Source organism: Anomaloglossus baeobatrachus, chromosome 4 (genome assembly GCF_048569485.1).
Source record: "Anomaloglossus baeobatrachus isolate aAnoBae1 chromosome 4, aAnoBae1.hap1, whole genome shotgun sequence".
Classification (NCBI taxonomy): domain Eukaryota; kingdom Metazoa; phylum Chordata; class Amphibia; order Anura; family Aromobatidae; genus Anomaloglossus; species Anomaloglossus baeobatrachus.
The window spans coordinates 533,840,705-533,856,692 of NC_134356.1; the positions used below are offsets into that span (position 1 = coordinate 533,840,705).

General features: G+C 47.1%; 1 protein-coding gene across 2 annotated transcripts in view; it reads left to right on the forward strand.

Moving 5' to 3' along the window:
* The first annotated feature begins 8,969 nt into the window (after window positions 1–8,969).
* Window positions 8,970–15,988, forward strand: part of MFGE8 (milk fat globule EGF and factor V/VIII domain containing) — a 96,136-nt gene continuing 89,117 nt past the window's right edge. For both annotated transcript variants that reach the window (XM_075345943.1, XM_075345944.1), the window contains exon 1: window positions 8,970–9,105. In XM_075345943.1, the coding sequence (XP_075202058.1) occupies window positions 9,042–9,105 (64 nt within the window). In that variant the 5' untranslated portion in view covers window positions 8,970–9,041. The remainder of the gene's footprint in view (window positions 9,106–15,988) is intronic.

A 15,988-nucleotide genomic window follows, 5' to 3' on the forward strand; every position in this document is an offset into this window, starting at 1 on the left:
CATCCAATCCAAAGCTTGTAAACAATTTCAACTCATCCTTGCTATGGGTGAATGTCTTAAGGTGGCACTTTGAATTGTTCGCAAGGCCGATAGAGCACTGGGCCGATTTGTCATCAATTTCATTCTCCATCACTAAAAAAAAAATAATATATGCATTAAAATGTAACAATAGTCAATAGGTTTATAGGTTTTTGATTATAATAGACATTGCTAGCAACAATACAACTCTGTAACATGTGATAAGAATCTGAAAATCAAACACAAAATCAATGCATTACGTGCATACATAACACCATGTTCAGTGGCATTTTTCTTTTCTTAAATGGAGAGACTCCAAAAAAAACCCCAATGATCCTTGTAGAGAAAAATGTGCTCTTTCAAATGATAACAGAATTAATATATTTTAGGGGTACCCTTTTTGGGAAATTTGACCTAAAAATAGGTAAAATTCAGTTTTTTTAAGTTTTTCATCATATGTGGGTGTGAATATTTCCACAAATACATATGCTTTGACTGTGATATTGCAGCAATACAAAGTCATGAAGATGTTTGTTGTACAGGGTAAAGCACCAGTTCCTATTGGTTTTTGGTCTTGAGTTATATATGGGCAAAGTTTGGCATAAATTTTATGCGACACGTTTTGCATGCTACTTTGACACAAAATTGCGGCCGAAATATTGTTTTGTCATAGCCGGTAATAATTTTATCACGTTTAGCAGCAAAAGTTGAGCTAGTATGCCAAATTTCAACATCATAGCCAGTATAGAACTCTAATGGTTATGTGCCAAAATTTGCAAAATCCTCTAAGCTGAAGCCGCAGGCTTGGGGGGGGGCCTCCAGTGAAAGGTCAACAGTGCCCAATATATTTGAGATCTGGCCCTAAAAATGTACAGAACCTCTTTTCAAACATACATGTACATCCTTATAAATTTTCAGCAAAATCGGAGAACGTCGAGTGGGGACCACTGGTCCACTTGACACGGAATGACCCTTTTGCTAAAGCTCGATAGTTCTAGTTACGTTCGAGAACGGTTCTAGCAGCAAAAAGCCAAGCTAATTTCTAGCTGGCTTTCCGCTGTAATAGTGTAAGTCACTCTGTGACTCACACTATTATGAAATTTCAGTGTATAGTGTGCGGGAACAGCGCATTCAGATCACTGCTGCTGGGATAATGGTGATCGGCATTTTTTTTTTTTCTCTGTCTTCCTTCCCTAAGCGCGCACGTGTAGTGGGGCGGGCCAGCATGTCAGCCAATCCTAGACACACACACAGCTAAGTGGATTTTTAGCCAGAGAAGCAACGGCATGTGTGATAGGATGTCCATGTCACATGTCCCTGCATTATAAAAATGGGTATCTTCCCGTCAGGATGCCATTATCTGCCTTCTGCGTCTGGGTGTCAGTCACCGCAGGTGCAGCTCCTGTCTCCGATACTGCTGTGTACGCTCTACACACAGCGCTGTACAGAATAGGGATAGAAGTTCCTTTTAGCCCTTGTAAGGGCTAATAACAGCAGGCTCAGAGCCATAGGTGACAGTCAAGTCCGTGGAAACCGATTTTAACAGCTACAGATAAGAGCGTCTGTGTAGCTAAGGTCAGGGACTTCCTCGCTGCATTTCACCATTAGGAGGGATATAAAGTGAGGCTTCCTTTCCTCTACACAGACCCACAACCCTGCCACTGAACACTCCAGCCCTTTGCACACTCAAGCTCATTGTTACTAAGCCATTATACTAGCAAACACTGAGGATACTTAGTGGCATCCTAAAAGTGGCTGCTGGACTTCCATTAATGTCCCACTAGTGCAAATCTATTTGCAGCACCACTGCATTGCAAACTCAAACTCATTGTTACTAAGCCATTATACTAGCAAACACTGACTAAACTTAGTGGCATCCTAAAAGTGGCTGTTGGACTTCCATTATTGTCCCACTGGTGCAAAGCTATTTGCGGCACCTCTGCACTGCACACTGAAACTCATTGTTACTAAGCCATTCTAATAGCAAACTATGCTGCCAGTTTCAGGGCCATAGTTGCATTGTCAGGGATAGTTATTGTTGTTTATTCTGCTGTTAATAAAGCTAGACCACCGCTGCAATCTACACCACCTCTCAATTTTTACTACCACATTTTAAGTGCACAATCTTGTCGCAATCAAAATGAGTGGCAAAATGACAGATGCTGGTGGAAAGGTGAAGAGGTGTGTTGGAAAAGGAAAAAAAGGGTTTGTCCGTGGGGAAGGTGGCAAAGCTCCATTAACATCTGCTGAAGATAGATCATATTCCAGCAAAAGTAAGATATTTACTACTTACCGTGGACAATCCGATGTGTTCCCTTTTTTACGGACACGAACAATTGGAACAAAGGTAGATGATGGCCAAAAAAAGAAAATGCTTGAATGGATCTCAAGTGGTCCAACAAGTGCCCTCTCCGCCACCTCAACTACCGCATCCAAAAAACACCAGTCCTCTGAGTTGTCATCCCAATCACACTTGCTTTCTCCCAGCTCTGAAGTCTCCATCCGCCCTGCACAGTATGGTGGAACTGAGATGGCTGAGTCTGCAGAGCTGTTCAGTCACACTATAGCCTGGGAATCAGAGGTCTGCTCCCAAGCTACAGTGAGTACAGACCAGGAAATGGTCTGCAGTGATGCCCAGAACCTTTGTGACTCTGATTCAGGCCGTGAGGACCAAGTTTCTGAGCATAATGTTGACCCTTGTTCACAAACTGTAACACCTGTTGTTAGAGACAATGAGGAACATACTGATGACGATGAGACGCAGATACCAGATTGGGATGACAACTTAAATATTGGTTCACGTCTGGAAGAGGCTCGGTCTGAGGGTGAGGGGAGTGCAAACACAACGCTTGATGAGGAAGTTCTAGATCCCACCTTCTGTCAACCCACAGTCAGGCACTCGAGGAGGTCAACAGAGGCGGTGGAGGAGGATGCTACTGACGACGAAGTTACCTTGCACCTTCCTGGACAGAGGAGTAGTACTGGTAGCACGTCTACAACTGCATCCTCAGCCACCACTCTGCCTCTGAGCACTAGTCGGGGGGGCTCAGCAGGTCGCATGCCCTCTAAGCCTTGCCTAGCCTGGACCTTTTTTGACATAGAAAAAGATCGCCCAAATCATGTGATATGTAAAATTAGTCGTGATTCTGTTAGTAGAGGGCAAAACCTCAGGAGTTTGACAACTTCTTCCATGAATCGTCACATGAAAAAATATCATATGTCCCAGTGGGAAGCTGACCGTGCTGCAATGCGGTCTAGAGAAGCGAACCATCCCCCGCCTGCCCCTTTAAGTGCATCCGCACGCTCTTCATCTTCTAGGACTGTGGGGACAGCTGTCCCACCTGGTTTTCCACGCACAACTTCCACCACTGTAACCGCAACAGGCAGTTTGCTTGGTAGGTCGTCATTTGGTTTGGAAGGGGAACCAAGTGCGTGTGTACAGCTCTCTCAGACATCGATAGCATCAACGTTGGATGAAGGCAACATCATGTCTATGCCTGCACTTTCCTCACAAACCTGCATTTTTTCAGGGACACCCTACTCACCACTGTCTACACACAGCAGCCAGATCTCTGTCTCTCAGATGTGGACAAATAAAAGGCCATTTCCTGCGACCCATGACAAAGCTAAGAGGTTGACTTTATCCCTCTGTAAGCTCTTGGCTACCAAAATGCTGCCTTTCCGCCTGGTGGACACACAGGATTTTAGAGACCTTATGTCTGTCGCTGTGCCCCAGTACCAGATGCCCAGTCGCCACTACTTCTCTAAGAAAGGTGTGCCTGCGCTACACCAGCATGTCGCACACAACATCACTGCTTCCTTGAGAAACTTTGTGTGTGAACGGGTGCATTTCACCACCGATACTTGGACCAGTAAGCATGGACAGGGACGTTACATGTCGCTGACTGGGCACTGGGTAACTATGGTGATAGATGGTGAAGGGTCTGCTGCACAAGTCTTGCCGTCCCCACGTCTTGTGTGTCAATCCTCTGTCTGTCCAAGTTCCGCCACTGCTTCTGCCTCCTCCACCTCGTCTGGGTCCTCCACCTCCGCCCCAAGCCTGCCTGGTCAGGCCACCAGCGTTCTAACTGCGCAGAAGGAATCACGCACCCCTCATTACTATGCTGGCAGCAGAGCACAACTGCATCAGGCGGTCTTTGTCTTGAAATGTCTTGGAACTAAGAGTCACACAGCGGCTGAGTTGTGGGCAGCTCTGGAGACTGAGTTTGGTAAATGGTTGTCTCCACGCAACCTGCAGCCTGGTAAGGCCGTGTGCGACAATGCTGCAAACCTGGGTGCGGCCCTTCGCCTGGGCAAGGTGACACACGTGCCTTGTATAGTTCACGTGTTGAACCTTGTTGTCCAGCAATTTTTAACACACTATCCCGGCCTAGATGGCCTTCTGAACAGGGCACAGAAACTGTCTGCTCACTTCCGCCGTTCAACCACCGCTGCTGAGCGACTTGCATCGCTCCAGAAGTCTTTCGGCCTGCCGGTTCATCGCCTGAAATGCGATGTGCCGACACGCTGGAATTCGACTCTCCACATGTTACAGCGACTGTGGCAGCACCGTCGAGCCCATGTGCAATACGTCATGACGTATAGCCTGGGCCAACGAGATGCAGAGGTGGGGCATATCACCCTGATGGAGTGGTCTCAGATCAAGGACCTATGCACCCTTCTGCACAGTTTCGACATGGCGACGAATATGTTTAGCGCTGACAATGCCATTATCAGCATGACAGTTCCAGCCATTTACATGCTGGAGCACACACTAAACACTATTCGGAGTCAGGGGGTGGGACAACAGGAAGGGGAGGAACTACAGGAGGATTCATATGCGCAAGAGACAACAACATCACCAAGGTCCAGACGTTCATCATCACCAACGCGGCAGGCATGGGACCATGGGGGACAGGGATCAACAAGGGCGCATGGTAGCAGGCGAAATGTTGAGGAAGGTGCAGGAGAACATGAAGAAATGGAGGACGAACTGTCCATGGACATGGAAGACTCAGCGGATGAGGGAGACCTTGGTCAAATTTCAGTTGAAAGAGGTTGGGGGGAGATGTCAGAGGAAGAAAGCACGGTTAGCACCTCAATGCCACAAACACAACGTGGACTTGGTCCGCATGGCTGCGCAAGACACATGAGCGCCTTTTTGCTGCAGTACCTCCAACATGACCCTCGTATTGTCAAAATTAGAAGTGATGATGACTACTGGCTTGCCACACTATTAGATCCCCGGTACAAGTGCAAATTTTGTGACATAATTCCAGCCATAGAAAGGGACGCACGTATGCAGGAGTATCAGCAGAAGCTGTTACTCGATCTTAGCTCGGCTTTTCCACCAAACAACCGTGCAGGTGCAGGTAGTGAATCTCCCAGTTGTAACTTGACAAAGATGGGACGGTCTCGTCATCTTCAACAGTCTACCCGTACCAGTAGCACCGTATCTGGTGTTGGTAACAGCAATTTTATTGAATCTTTTCATAATTTCTTTAGACCATCCTTTGCAAGGCCACCAGAGACAACAAGTCTGACACATAGTCAACGGCTGGAGAGGATGATACAGGAGTATCTCCAAATTAACATCGATGCCATGACTTTGCAAATGGAGCCTTGCTCATTTTGGGCTTCAAATCTTGAAAAATGGCCAGAGCTCTCCACTTACGCCTTGGAGATTTTGTCGTGTCCAGCTGCCAGCGTTGTCTCTGAACGTGTCTTCAGTGCTGCTGGGTGTGTGCTGACAGATAAGCGCACGCGTCTGTCCAATGACAATGTGGACAGACTAACGTTCATCAAAATGAACAAGTCATGGATCCACAAGAAATTTACTACCCCTGTGTCATCCTAGGGAGAGTAAATGCTTGTGGATTTTGAATGTGCTTGATGCAAATCTACCTGTGAAGTGTACAACTGGGGCACATGTGCTGCCACTGATGGGGTGGGTGTGTGTGTGGCCCAATTTTTGGAAAAAAGGGACACTCCGCTTGGAGTCACCCATGCTTGCTGTGTTTTTTTAAAAGGAGTCAAGATAAACAAGTCATGGTTCAGCAAAGACTTTGCTACCTACCCCGGGGTCATCCTGGGGACGGTTAAGTATGGCGTACTTTTGAAGGTGCTTGATGCAAATCTAACTGTAAAGTGTACAACTGGGGCACAAGTTCTGCCACTGAAAGGGTGGGTGTGTGTGGGGCCCAATTTTTGGAAAAAAGGGAGACTCCGCTTGGAATCACCTTGCGATGTTTTACATGATTTTAGAAGGGCATGCCATGCCTATATCTGTGTCTCACCCTCTTTTCCTTGTAACGCTGTTTTGTTTTCGCATGAGAATTTGTTCTTGTCACTTTCCCATGTGTTTGTGTTGTGAGTTGTTTGTCACCTTTTGGGCACTTTTGAGGGTGTTTTCTAGGTGTTTTTATGTGTTTGTGATTGCCTCCCATTGTTTCCTATGCGGTTCGAGTGGTTCGCCGAACCGAACTCGAACGAGACCTCCGTTCGGCGATCCGAACTCGAGCCGAACCACGGTCGGTTCGCTCATCTCTAGTAATGACATCTTAAATGGAATCTATCATATCAGCAGGTTTTAACCCCTAATCTGAGAGGGGCACAATGTAGGGGCAGAGACCTTGTGTCACACGGTGTCACACGACCTAAACTCACCAAGTGTCATTGTGGCATCTGATGCTATTCATACTGCAGAATGACTCTCCACACTATGCCAGACTAGCTCGGGCGTCAACCAGATGTGTGCTCATTAGTGATCAGACTTGGAGAAGTTAATATCTGCTGGCCTGCTGGTTACTTCTTGGATCACATGTTGCGGGAGACCTATCACAGTTATGCCCCGCCGTTTTAAGAAGGTTGGAACCTGTCTTCCCATGCCGGCTATAGCTTTTGCTAAACCAGTCCGTGTGCTGTTGTGTTCCAGTTGTTATTTGTTGTGAGCTGCTTTGTGTGCTGTGGAACTCCTCTAGTCTGGTTATTTCCTGATGCAGTTCAACTACTCCTGTCCCAGTCTTGCCCTGAGGTGGGGGAGCAGGGCATGGAAGGCGGCCCAGACATCTTTACCACTAGAGGTATCTCTGGAATAGGGACCGCTACAGCAGCCTAGCTTGAGGGCTAGTCTAGGAGCTTCGGTTCCCTGTTATCCCCTTACACCCCGATTCCGGTGCTGTCAATTATTTGGCTGCTTAGTGAAGTTTTGATAAAATCACTGTTTAATCAGCAGTAGACTATCAATAGAGGACTACTTATCATGTTGCCAGGTAGTCAAGCATATTCATGAGCTCTGTATAATTGCTAGACCTGCAGTAGACAAAATATTGATTTTATCAAAATGACTGCTAATAGCTCAGTAAGTGACACAGCGTTGGAATCAGGTTCTCTGTCTCTACATTATGCTGTTCTCAGATGGGGTAGCAAAAGCCTGGTAACAGACTGCTTTTAAGTCTCTCATACACATTAGATGAACGTTGGCCAAATCTGCTCATTTTGGAGGAACCCGCTGACCATCATTGTGTATTGTAGTCTCCTGACAGATGAGTTTGGGAGAGAGAAGGATCAGACACCCAGAATTTCAAAGCCACTGCCGGAGGAGTTTAGCAGTGACTTTCTCCAATCTACCTGTTTAAAACATGTGAATTTACAGCTGATCCGAGCACTGACGGGTATGGGGGGATTTGGAGACGTAACTGCTGAAATAGAATTGGCGGACAGCTAAGGGGCATGTACACTGGACGACGATTGGGACCAACCGTTCTTAGGACCATTCTTTTCACATTGTGCAGTGTAAGCAGGTTGCCGATTGCCTGATGAACTACCAAAATGATCAGTTGTTGGTTGGGTGAAATGATCTTTGGCTTTGCACAAAAGATCATCGCTCTCGGCAGCACATCTTTCTGTGTAAAGAGGACAAGAGCTGCTGAGAACAATGACATTGTATGAGCATTGATCTATGATATATTATTGATTGTTCCCACTAGTGATGAGTGAGCGCTGCCATTCTCAGGTGCTTAGTACTCGAAACGAGCAGGCGGGACACTCAGACAGGCAGAATTCCTTTACAGAGTAAAATGGAAGTCAGTGGGGGACTCAAACATTTTTCTGAAAGATCTACTGAAAAAATGCTCTAGTTCCCCATTGACTTCCATAACACTCGGTACTTGAGTTGAGCTCGTCTGAGTGTCCGACCGCTCGTTTCGAGTACCGAGCATCCGAGCATGGCAGTGCTCGCTCATCACTATTCACTACGCTCTGAAAAGTGGTCTGCCTGTGTAAACGACTATTAAGTGGCCGTGGTCCACCATAGGCGTTGTCAGTGCGCAGTTGTTTAATGCTGCAGATGGTGAGGTGTAATCGGAGCATGAGGTGATGTGAGTGGCCAGAGACATGTCCACAAGGACAGCAGGTAAAGAGTTATCCCAAATCTGAATTTAACACGGAGACCCCATCGTTGCCCACTAAGGGGTCCTGCTTAGCCACGGATGAATGCCTCCATTCATTGTCTATTGGACTGCTGCAGACAGGCGAGCGCTGCACTCACCGTGTTAAAAACACATGAAAATCAGTGCTTTATACAAACCAAAAAAAAGGGAAAAATAAAAAACTCAGTGTGAGCTGCGCCCTCAGGTGCATGTAGGCTCAGTCATTCCCATAGGAATCTATGGGCATCTCTATACTAGATGTATGGACACGCAGGCTCTGTATGGAAGGCTGGGACCTGTAGTTACACAACAGAGGAGCAGAAGCTTTTGGATGTAAAGTAGCTGTAGGGCTAGCGCTGCCCCCGCCTCCACCATTGTTCCCAGCTGTGGTTACACCTGTGTGACTGACAGACAGCGTCCTGCAGACACAACAAGTCCTCCCGCCCGCACTGTCCTCAGCGCCGCGGCCTCCTCTGCCTCACAACCCGCGCTGATTGGTGGAGCCCGCGGTCACATGACCAATCTGCAATCTCAGCCTCAGAGAACAGTCCCGGAGTGAGATCCTCCCGGAACAGAAAATCCAGAGGGAGCACCATGCGCGGCCCCGGAGAGCTGCTCCTCACTTTCCTCACTTTCTGGGCTTTTCTACAGGTGGAAGGTAAGTCTGGGGCATGGACGACTTCTGTTACTGGGCACAGGGGCACTTCTGAGAACTGCCAGTGTACCCTGTCACCGTGCCAGGCTGGTATATAGTGTACTGGGCTGGTATATAGTGTACTGGGCTGGTATATAGTGTACTGGGCTGGTATATAGTGTACTGGGCTGGTATATAGTGTACTGGGCTGGTATATAGTGTACTGGGCTGGTATATAGTGTACTGGGCTGGTATATAGTGTACTGGGCTTGTATATAGTGGTACTGGACTACTGTATACAGTGCACTGGACTGATATACAGTTAAATGGCCTTATATACAGTGCACTGGACTGATATACAGTGGCAATGGGCTTATATATAGTGTAATGGGCTTATATATAGTGGTACTGGACTACTGTATACAGTGCACTGGACTGATATACAGTGTAATGGCCTTATATACAGTGGTACTGGGCTGGTATACAGTGCACTGGACTAATATACAGTGTAATGGGCTAATATACAGTGTAATGGGCTGATATACAGTGTAATGGGCTGGTATATAGTGGTACTGGACTGCTGTATACAGTGCACTGGACTGATATACAGTGTAATGGGCTGGTATACAGTGGTACTGGGCTGGTATATAGTGGTACTGGACTGATATACAGTGTAATGGGCTTATATATAGTGTTACGGGACTGGTATATAGTGGTACTGGGCTGATATACAGTGCACTGGACTGATATATAGTGTAATGGGTTTATATACAGTGGTACTGGGCTGGTATACAGTGGTATTGGGCTGGTATACAGTGGCAATGGGCTGACATACAGTGGTACTGGGCAGGTATACAATGGCAATGGTCTGGTATATAGTTAATGGGCTTATATATAGTGATACTGGGCTGGTATACAGTGGTACTGGGCTGGTATACAGTGGTACTGGGCTGGTATACAGTGGTACTGGGCTGATATATAGTGTACTGGGCTGATATACACACTGTACTGGGCTGATATACATATAGTGGTACTGAGCTGGTATATACAGTGTACAGGACCCATATAGTGTATTGGTGAGCTGATGTCGTGTATATATATAAGACTTTCTCTCCATCCATTAATTGGTTCTATCACTTCAACAGTTTGTGATCACCCACCCCTGGGTATTTTGGGAGCTTAGACCAATTGAACCAGTGACACATCAGATTATTGTGATGTGTCACTTATCCCCATCTGGTTGAACAGTTAGTGATCAATATACGAGCCCAGTCCACTTGCAGCCTGACTTTGTCCTTATCTGCGATAAAATATAAACTGAATGGGTTAAAAAGCCCTGGAGTTTATATAATGAGGCGCTCATATAATCCCAAATATGAACATTCACGACAATAATATTTCTCCATGAGATTATAAGGTGTTGATCACTGGAGTGTCGGGCATATTTTCTGGCCTACCACTGAAATGGCTGATAACAGAGAACAAAAGAGAATTTAACTTCCTGTGGAAGTAAAAACTTTTGGATTGTTGTCCTTTTGCAGAGGATTTGTAGACTACATAGTATTTATTAAGTAGATACTAATAAATACTATTAGTAGGATATTTTATTTTGCATTTTCTTGTAGTTATTGAATATAGTAAACAATAGTCTGTATGGGAACATTATAATGTGACGTACGAGACGCACCCAGCGTGGGATTATAAGAGGAGGCAGAAGAGTTTATTATGGATGGCTCTACGGGGGGAGAGAATTTGTTTTCTAGGCTCAGTGACATGTAATGGGCGTTGTGTGTGAGAGAATGAGCTCATGCTGGGAGCCTATAGGAGCCGTCAGCCAGCACCGAGATGGTATTCTGCTTAGTAATACAGCCATATATGCCGGAACCAATAACACAATGTGGCAGGCGGGCAGCATACCCACCGGGCACAGCCGCACTGCTCATGTGCAGTACAGGAATCTCATCTCCAGATCTATCTAGTGCCATGAACCCAAACAACCCCACAATCACGTCTAGACTGTAAAAGCCAAGTCAATAGCATTACTGTCCTAAGCACTTAAGTGCTTGTGTTCCGTTATCACCAACTTCTGCATTCTGTCTTTCCAGATCTCAATGGTAATTGTGTGTATATTTCCAAAGTAAACCTTAGTGGTTTGGAGTTGCATAAATTACAAGTTTATTTGCAGTTCCTTTTTTTTTTTTTTTAATATTGTAAACACACTTGACCCTTTGACTGATTATATTTTAAAGAGACTTTCCAGACATGTTAGGGTATGGGTACCTTCACACTTTAGCGATGCAGCAGCGATCCGACCAGCGATCTGACCTGGTCAGGATCGCTGCTGCATCGCTACATGGTCGCTGGTGAGCTGTCAAACAGGCAGATCTCACCAGCGACCAGTGACCAGCCCCCAGCCAGCAGTGACGTGCAAGCGACGCTGCGCTTGCACGGAGCCGGTGTCTGGAAGCTGCGGACACTGGTAACTAAGGTAAACATCGGGTATGGTTACCCGATGTTTACATTAGTTACCAGCGCACACCGCTTAGCTTAGCGCTGGCTCCTTGCTCTCCTAGCTACAGTACACATCGGGTTAATTAACCCGATGTGTACAGCAGCTACATGTGCAGAGAGCCGGAGCCGGCAGTACAGGCAGCGTGAGAGCTGCGGAGGCTGGTAACTAAGGTAAATATCGGGTAACCACCTTGATTACCCGATGTTTATCTTGGTTACAGCTTACCGCAGCTGCCAGATGCCGGCTCCTGCTCCCTGCTCGCTTCATTTCGTCGCTCTCTCGCTGTCACACACAGCGATCTGTGTGTCACAGTGGGAGAGCGCCTTTGAAGAAAACAAACCAGGGCTGTGTGTAACGAGCAGCGATCTCTCAGCAGGGGCCAGATCGCTGCTCAGTGTCACACACAGCGAGATCGCTAATGAGGTCACTGCTGCGTCACAAAAAGCGTGACTCAGCAGCGAGCTCGCTGTGTGTGAAGCACCCCTTAAGGTACTGTCACACTTTAGCGACGCTCCAGCGATCCCACCAGCGATCTGACCTGTCAATCAGGCAGATCTCACCAGCGACCAGTGACCAGCCCCCAGCCAGCAGCGACGCGTGGAAGCGATACTGTGCTTGGTAACTAAGGTAAATATCGGGTAACCAAGCAAAGCACTTCCCTTGGTTACCAGCGGACATCGCTTAGCGCTGGCTCCCTGCATTCCTAGCCAGAGTACACATCGGGTTATTAAGCAAGCTGCTTTGCTTATTTACCCGATGTGTACTCCGGCTACGTGTGCAGGGAGCCGGCACTGGCAGCCTGAGAGCGGCGGACGCTAGTAACCAAGGTAAATATCGGGTAACCAAGCAAAGGGCTTCGCTTTGTTACCCGATATTTACCTTGGTTACAGCTTACCGCAGGCTGTCAGAAGCCGGCTCCCTGCACATTCAGTTCGTCGCTCTCTCTCTGTCAAACACAGCGATGTGTGCTTCACAGCGGGAGAGCAACGTCCAAAAAATGAAACAGAGCAGTGTGTAACGAGCAGCGATTCCACAGCAGGGGCCAGATCGCTGCTCAGTGTCACACACAGCGAGATCGCTAATGAGGTCACTGGTGAGTCACAAAGACCGTGACTCAGCAGCGATATCGCTATGTGAGAAGTACCCCTAAGTTCCCACCATCAGGATTAGCAGCGTTTTGGACGCAGCGTATTTTTGGCATACAAACACTGTGTGAATGATGCCTAGACAGAGAAATGATGTAGCACTCCCCAGATCCGTTAATCTGGACCAGACTAAGGCCCTGTGCGCACACTGCGTTTTTTACCGCGATTTTGGCGTGGTTTTGCTGCAGAAAATGTTCATAACATTGCTGCAGCCCTACCCAGCAAAACCTATGATGAAAAAAAAAATGCTCTGTGCACACTGCGTTTTTTTTCACCATTAGGTTTTGCTGCGGAAAGAAGTAGCATGTCACTTCTTTTCTGCAGGTCACTACGTTTTCAGGGGCTGGCAGATCAATCACCCACTGACTCTGGGTCGGTGGAGGATTGATCCCCGGTATCTGACCAAATACTGCTCCCCATATAAAGTTTATGAGGAACACAATCTGGCACAAAGGGTTAGGAGCAAGCGCTTCATACTCACTGCTCCTGCGGTAGCTCTTTCATCTTCCAGAGCCGGCCGCTCATTAGTCTCATAACATATTCACGCCTTCCATGCTTACTGGTGGCTGTGATTGGTTGCACTCAGACCCGCCCCCACGCTGAGTGACAGCTGTCTGACTGCAACCAATCAGAGACGCCGGTCTGTGGGTCTATAGTGTACAGTAAAATAAATAAATAATTAAAAAAAAAAAAAAAGCGTGCGGTCCCCCCAATTTTGATAACCTGCCAGGATAAAGCCTCACAGCTGGGGGCTGGTATTCTCAGGCTAGGGAGCCCCCAGCCTAAAAGTATCAGCCAGCAGCCGCCTAGAATTGCTGTATCCATTAGATGCGACAGTCCCAGGACTTTTCCCGGCTCTTCCTGTTGCCCTGATGCGGTGGCAATCGGGGTAATATGGAGTTAATGACAGCAACCCATAGCTGCCACTAAGTCCTAGTTTACTGATGGCAGGCGTCTGAGACACCCCCCTCATCACTAAACTGTAAGTGAAAGTAAATAAACACAAACACCCCAAAAATCCTTTATTTGAAATAAAAGACAAAAAGCCCCCTCTTTCACCACTTTATTAACCCCACCAATAACTGCCCTCCAGGTCCGACGTAATCCACACGAGGTCCCACGCCGCTTCCAGCTCTACTACACCTGACACACACACAACGAGCACCATAGACCATGACTGCTCACTGTGAGGGTCAGGCCACAAGTGAAGTGAGCCGCGCGGGATCAGCAGTGACTTCACTTATGTGCTTTGCGGTGACAGGTGGAGGACTCCAGCGGTCACTGCACATCAGCTGACTGAAGTCACCGCTGATCTTATACTCGCCTTCTCCAGCGAGGCTGCCTCCGGACGCTGGTCTCCTGCTTCCAGGCCAGCTCATGCATATGCAGTTATGCTCTGCACAGCCGACCCGTAAGTAGCAGAGCCCCCGAGAGAGAGCCACATGGGACACAGCATCGCGGGAGACTTCAGCACCACGGACAGCAGGAGCGGGGACAGGTGAGTATCTCCCTGTGCTATCAAAATAACGCAGGGACATACCGCAGCAAAACGTGGTAAAACCGCATGCGGATTTCGGGTGCGGTTTGCTTTCTTTTTTTGCCGCGGGTGCGGAATTCTTTCAGAGGGTGCAGATTTTTCTTAAGAAAAATCCATTTTCTAGTGCGCACATAAAGGAAAGTGATCCCTCTCGCATGGAAAAGGTCAGTCACTGATATCTGCAATTTATCTGCTGAAACTTGCATGGTTCCTTCAGAGAACTAAATGTGAGTTTACAGAAAATATTTGTGGAAAGATTTTACATAAGGCCGGATTCATATTACTGTATGACAAATAAATAGTCAGGCCCCTCATGTTGGCAGCTTTGTGCGCTCGTTCACACAGCGGGTGCAGGAGCTGCGTACGTTTTCTCGTTAAGTTCTTGCTGCAGATTTTTCTGCAACCAAAGACTGTGTGTTGGTATGAAAACTGCTGTGTATAATCTGTGCGATTGTGATGCTTGTCACTAGTGATGATCGAGCACTACCATGCTCGGGTGCCCGGTACTCATATTGAAAAGTTGGATGCTCGAGTCCCCCATTGACTTCCATTATACTCAGGTGCTTGAGTCGCGCTCCATCCGAGCATCCAACTGCTCAGGACGCGTACACAGCACCCAAGCTTAATAGTGCTCTCCCATCACTAGTTTTTACATGAGTAAAAAAAACCTTGCAATTGAATGGTGCAAAAGCTCTTAATGAGTGCAAATTTGGAAAAAAGAAGAAAAAAAAAAAAGCTTTGGTTCAAATCTGCAATGCCAAAGCAAGTAGCATGTGCAAGAGATTTCAGAAATCTCCTTCACTCTGCTGGTACAAGTAATACGCTGTGTCTCCGGCATCAGGGAGCTTATTTTCCATTCCTACAGACGTGTAAGAATTATGCCTCATTGCAGAACTGTCTGAAGATTAGATTGCTGATGCTGTAGTAAGTTACAGGAGTTTCTTACAAATAGTTCTATAGAGATTGAATAGAGCAGCAGAACACATGAGCGACCACTGCTCTGTAACGCAGGACACAAGCGCCCCATTTTGGAGTTAGTTAAGGTCTCCGGTTTCTAATCCTAATGTTAAAGGGAGACTGTCAGCCCTAGTGATGGGCGAACCCGAACTGTAAAGTTCTGGACCCGTACCGAACATATAGTGTTCATGCACACGGTCCCGAACATGGGTTTTCCTGGGAAACCCATGTTACAGTTCGGATCCAGTTCAAGTCCAGGGGCTGTAAAGAAAAAAAAAAAAAGCACATTATTAAAAAACATTATGATTATTCTTATCGATCCAGCAACGTGTCCTGCAGACCCGCTATCTCCTGGCCGCTTCTGCTTCTGGGTATGATCATTAACTTCCGGTGATATTCACTGCCCGGCTCGTCACTCTGCAGTCTATAGCTTTTTTCGGCTGTGTTCGCAGTGACGTCAGGGTTCACCCGAGTCCATGGCTTAGACTCGATTGAACTTTGACTATCACTGTCAAGGACCGGTTTCACTTGCGTTTTGCACTGACGAGTGCAATCCGATAAAACATCGGATTGCACTAGCACCATTGCAAAACTATGGTGCATTGTCCATCTGCGATTCATTCCGCAAGCTGGTACGGCATGAGAAATCAATCGCAGTATGCTGCACTTGGCTCATGCACCCCCATACAAGCCTATGGGAGTGTGTGAAACATCGCACTGCACTCGCATGTCATCAGAGTGCAGTACGATATACAG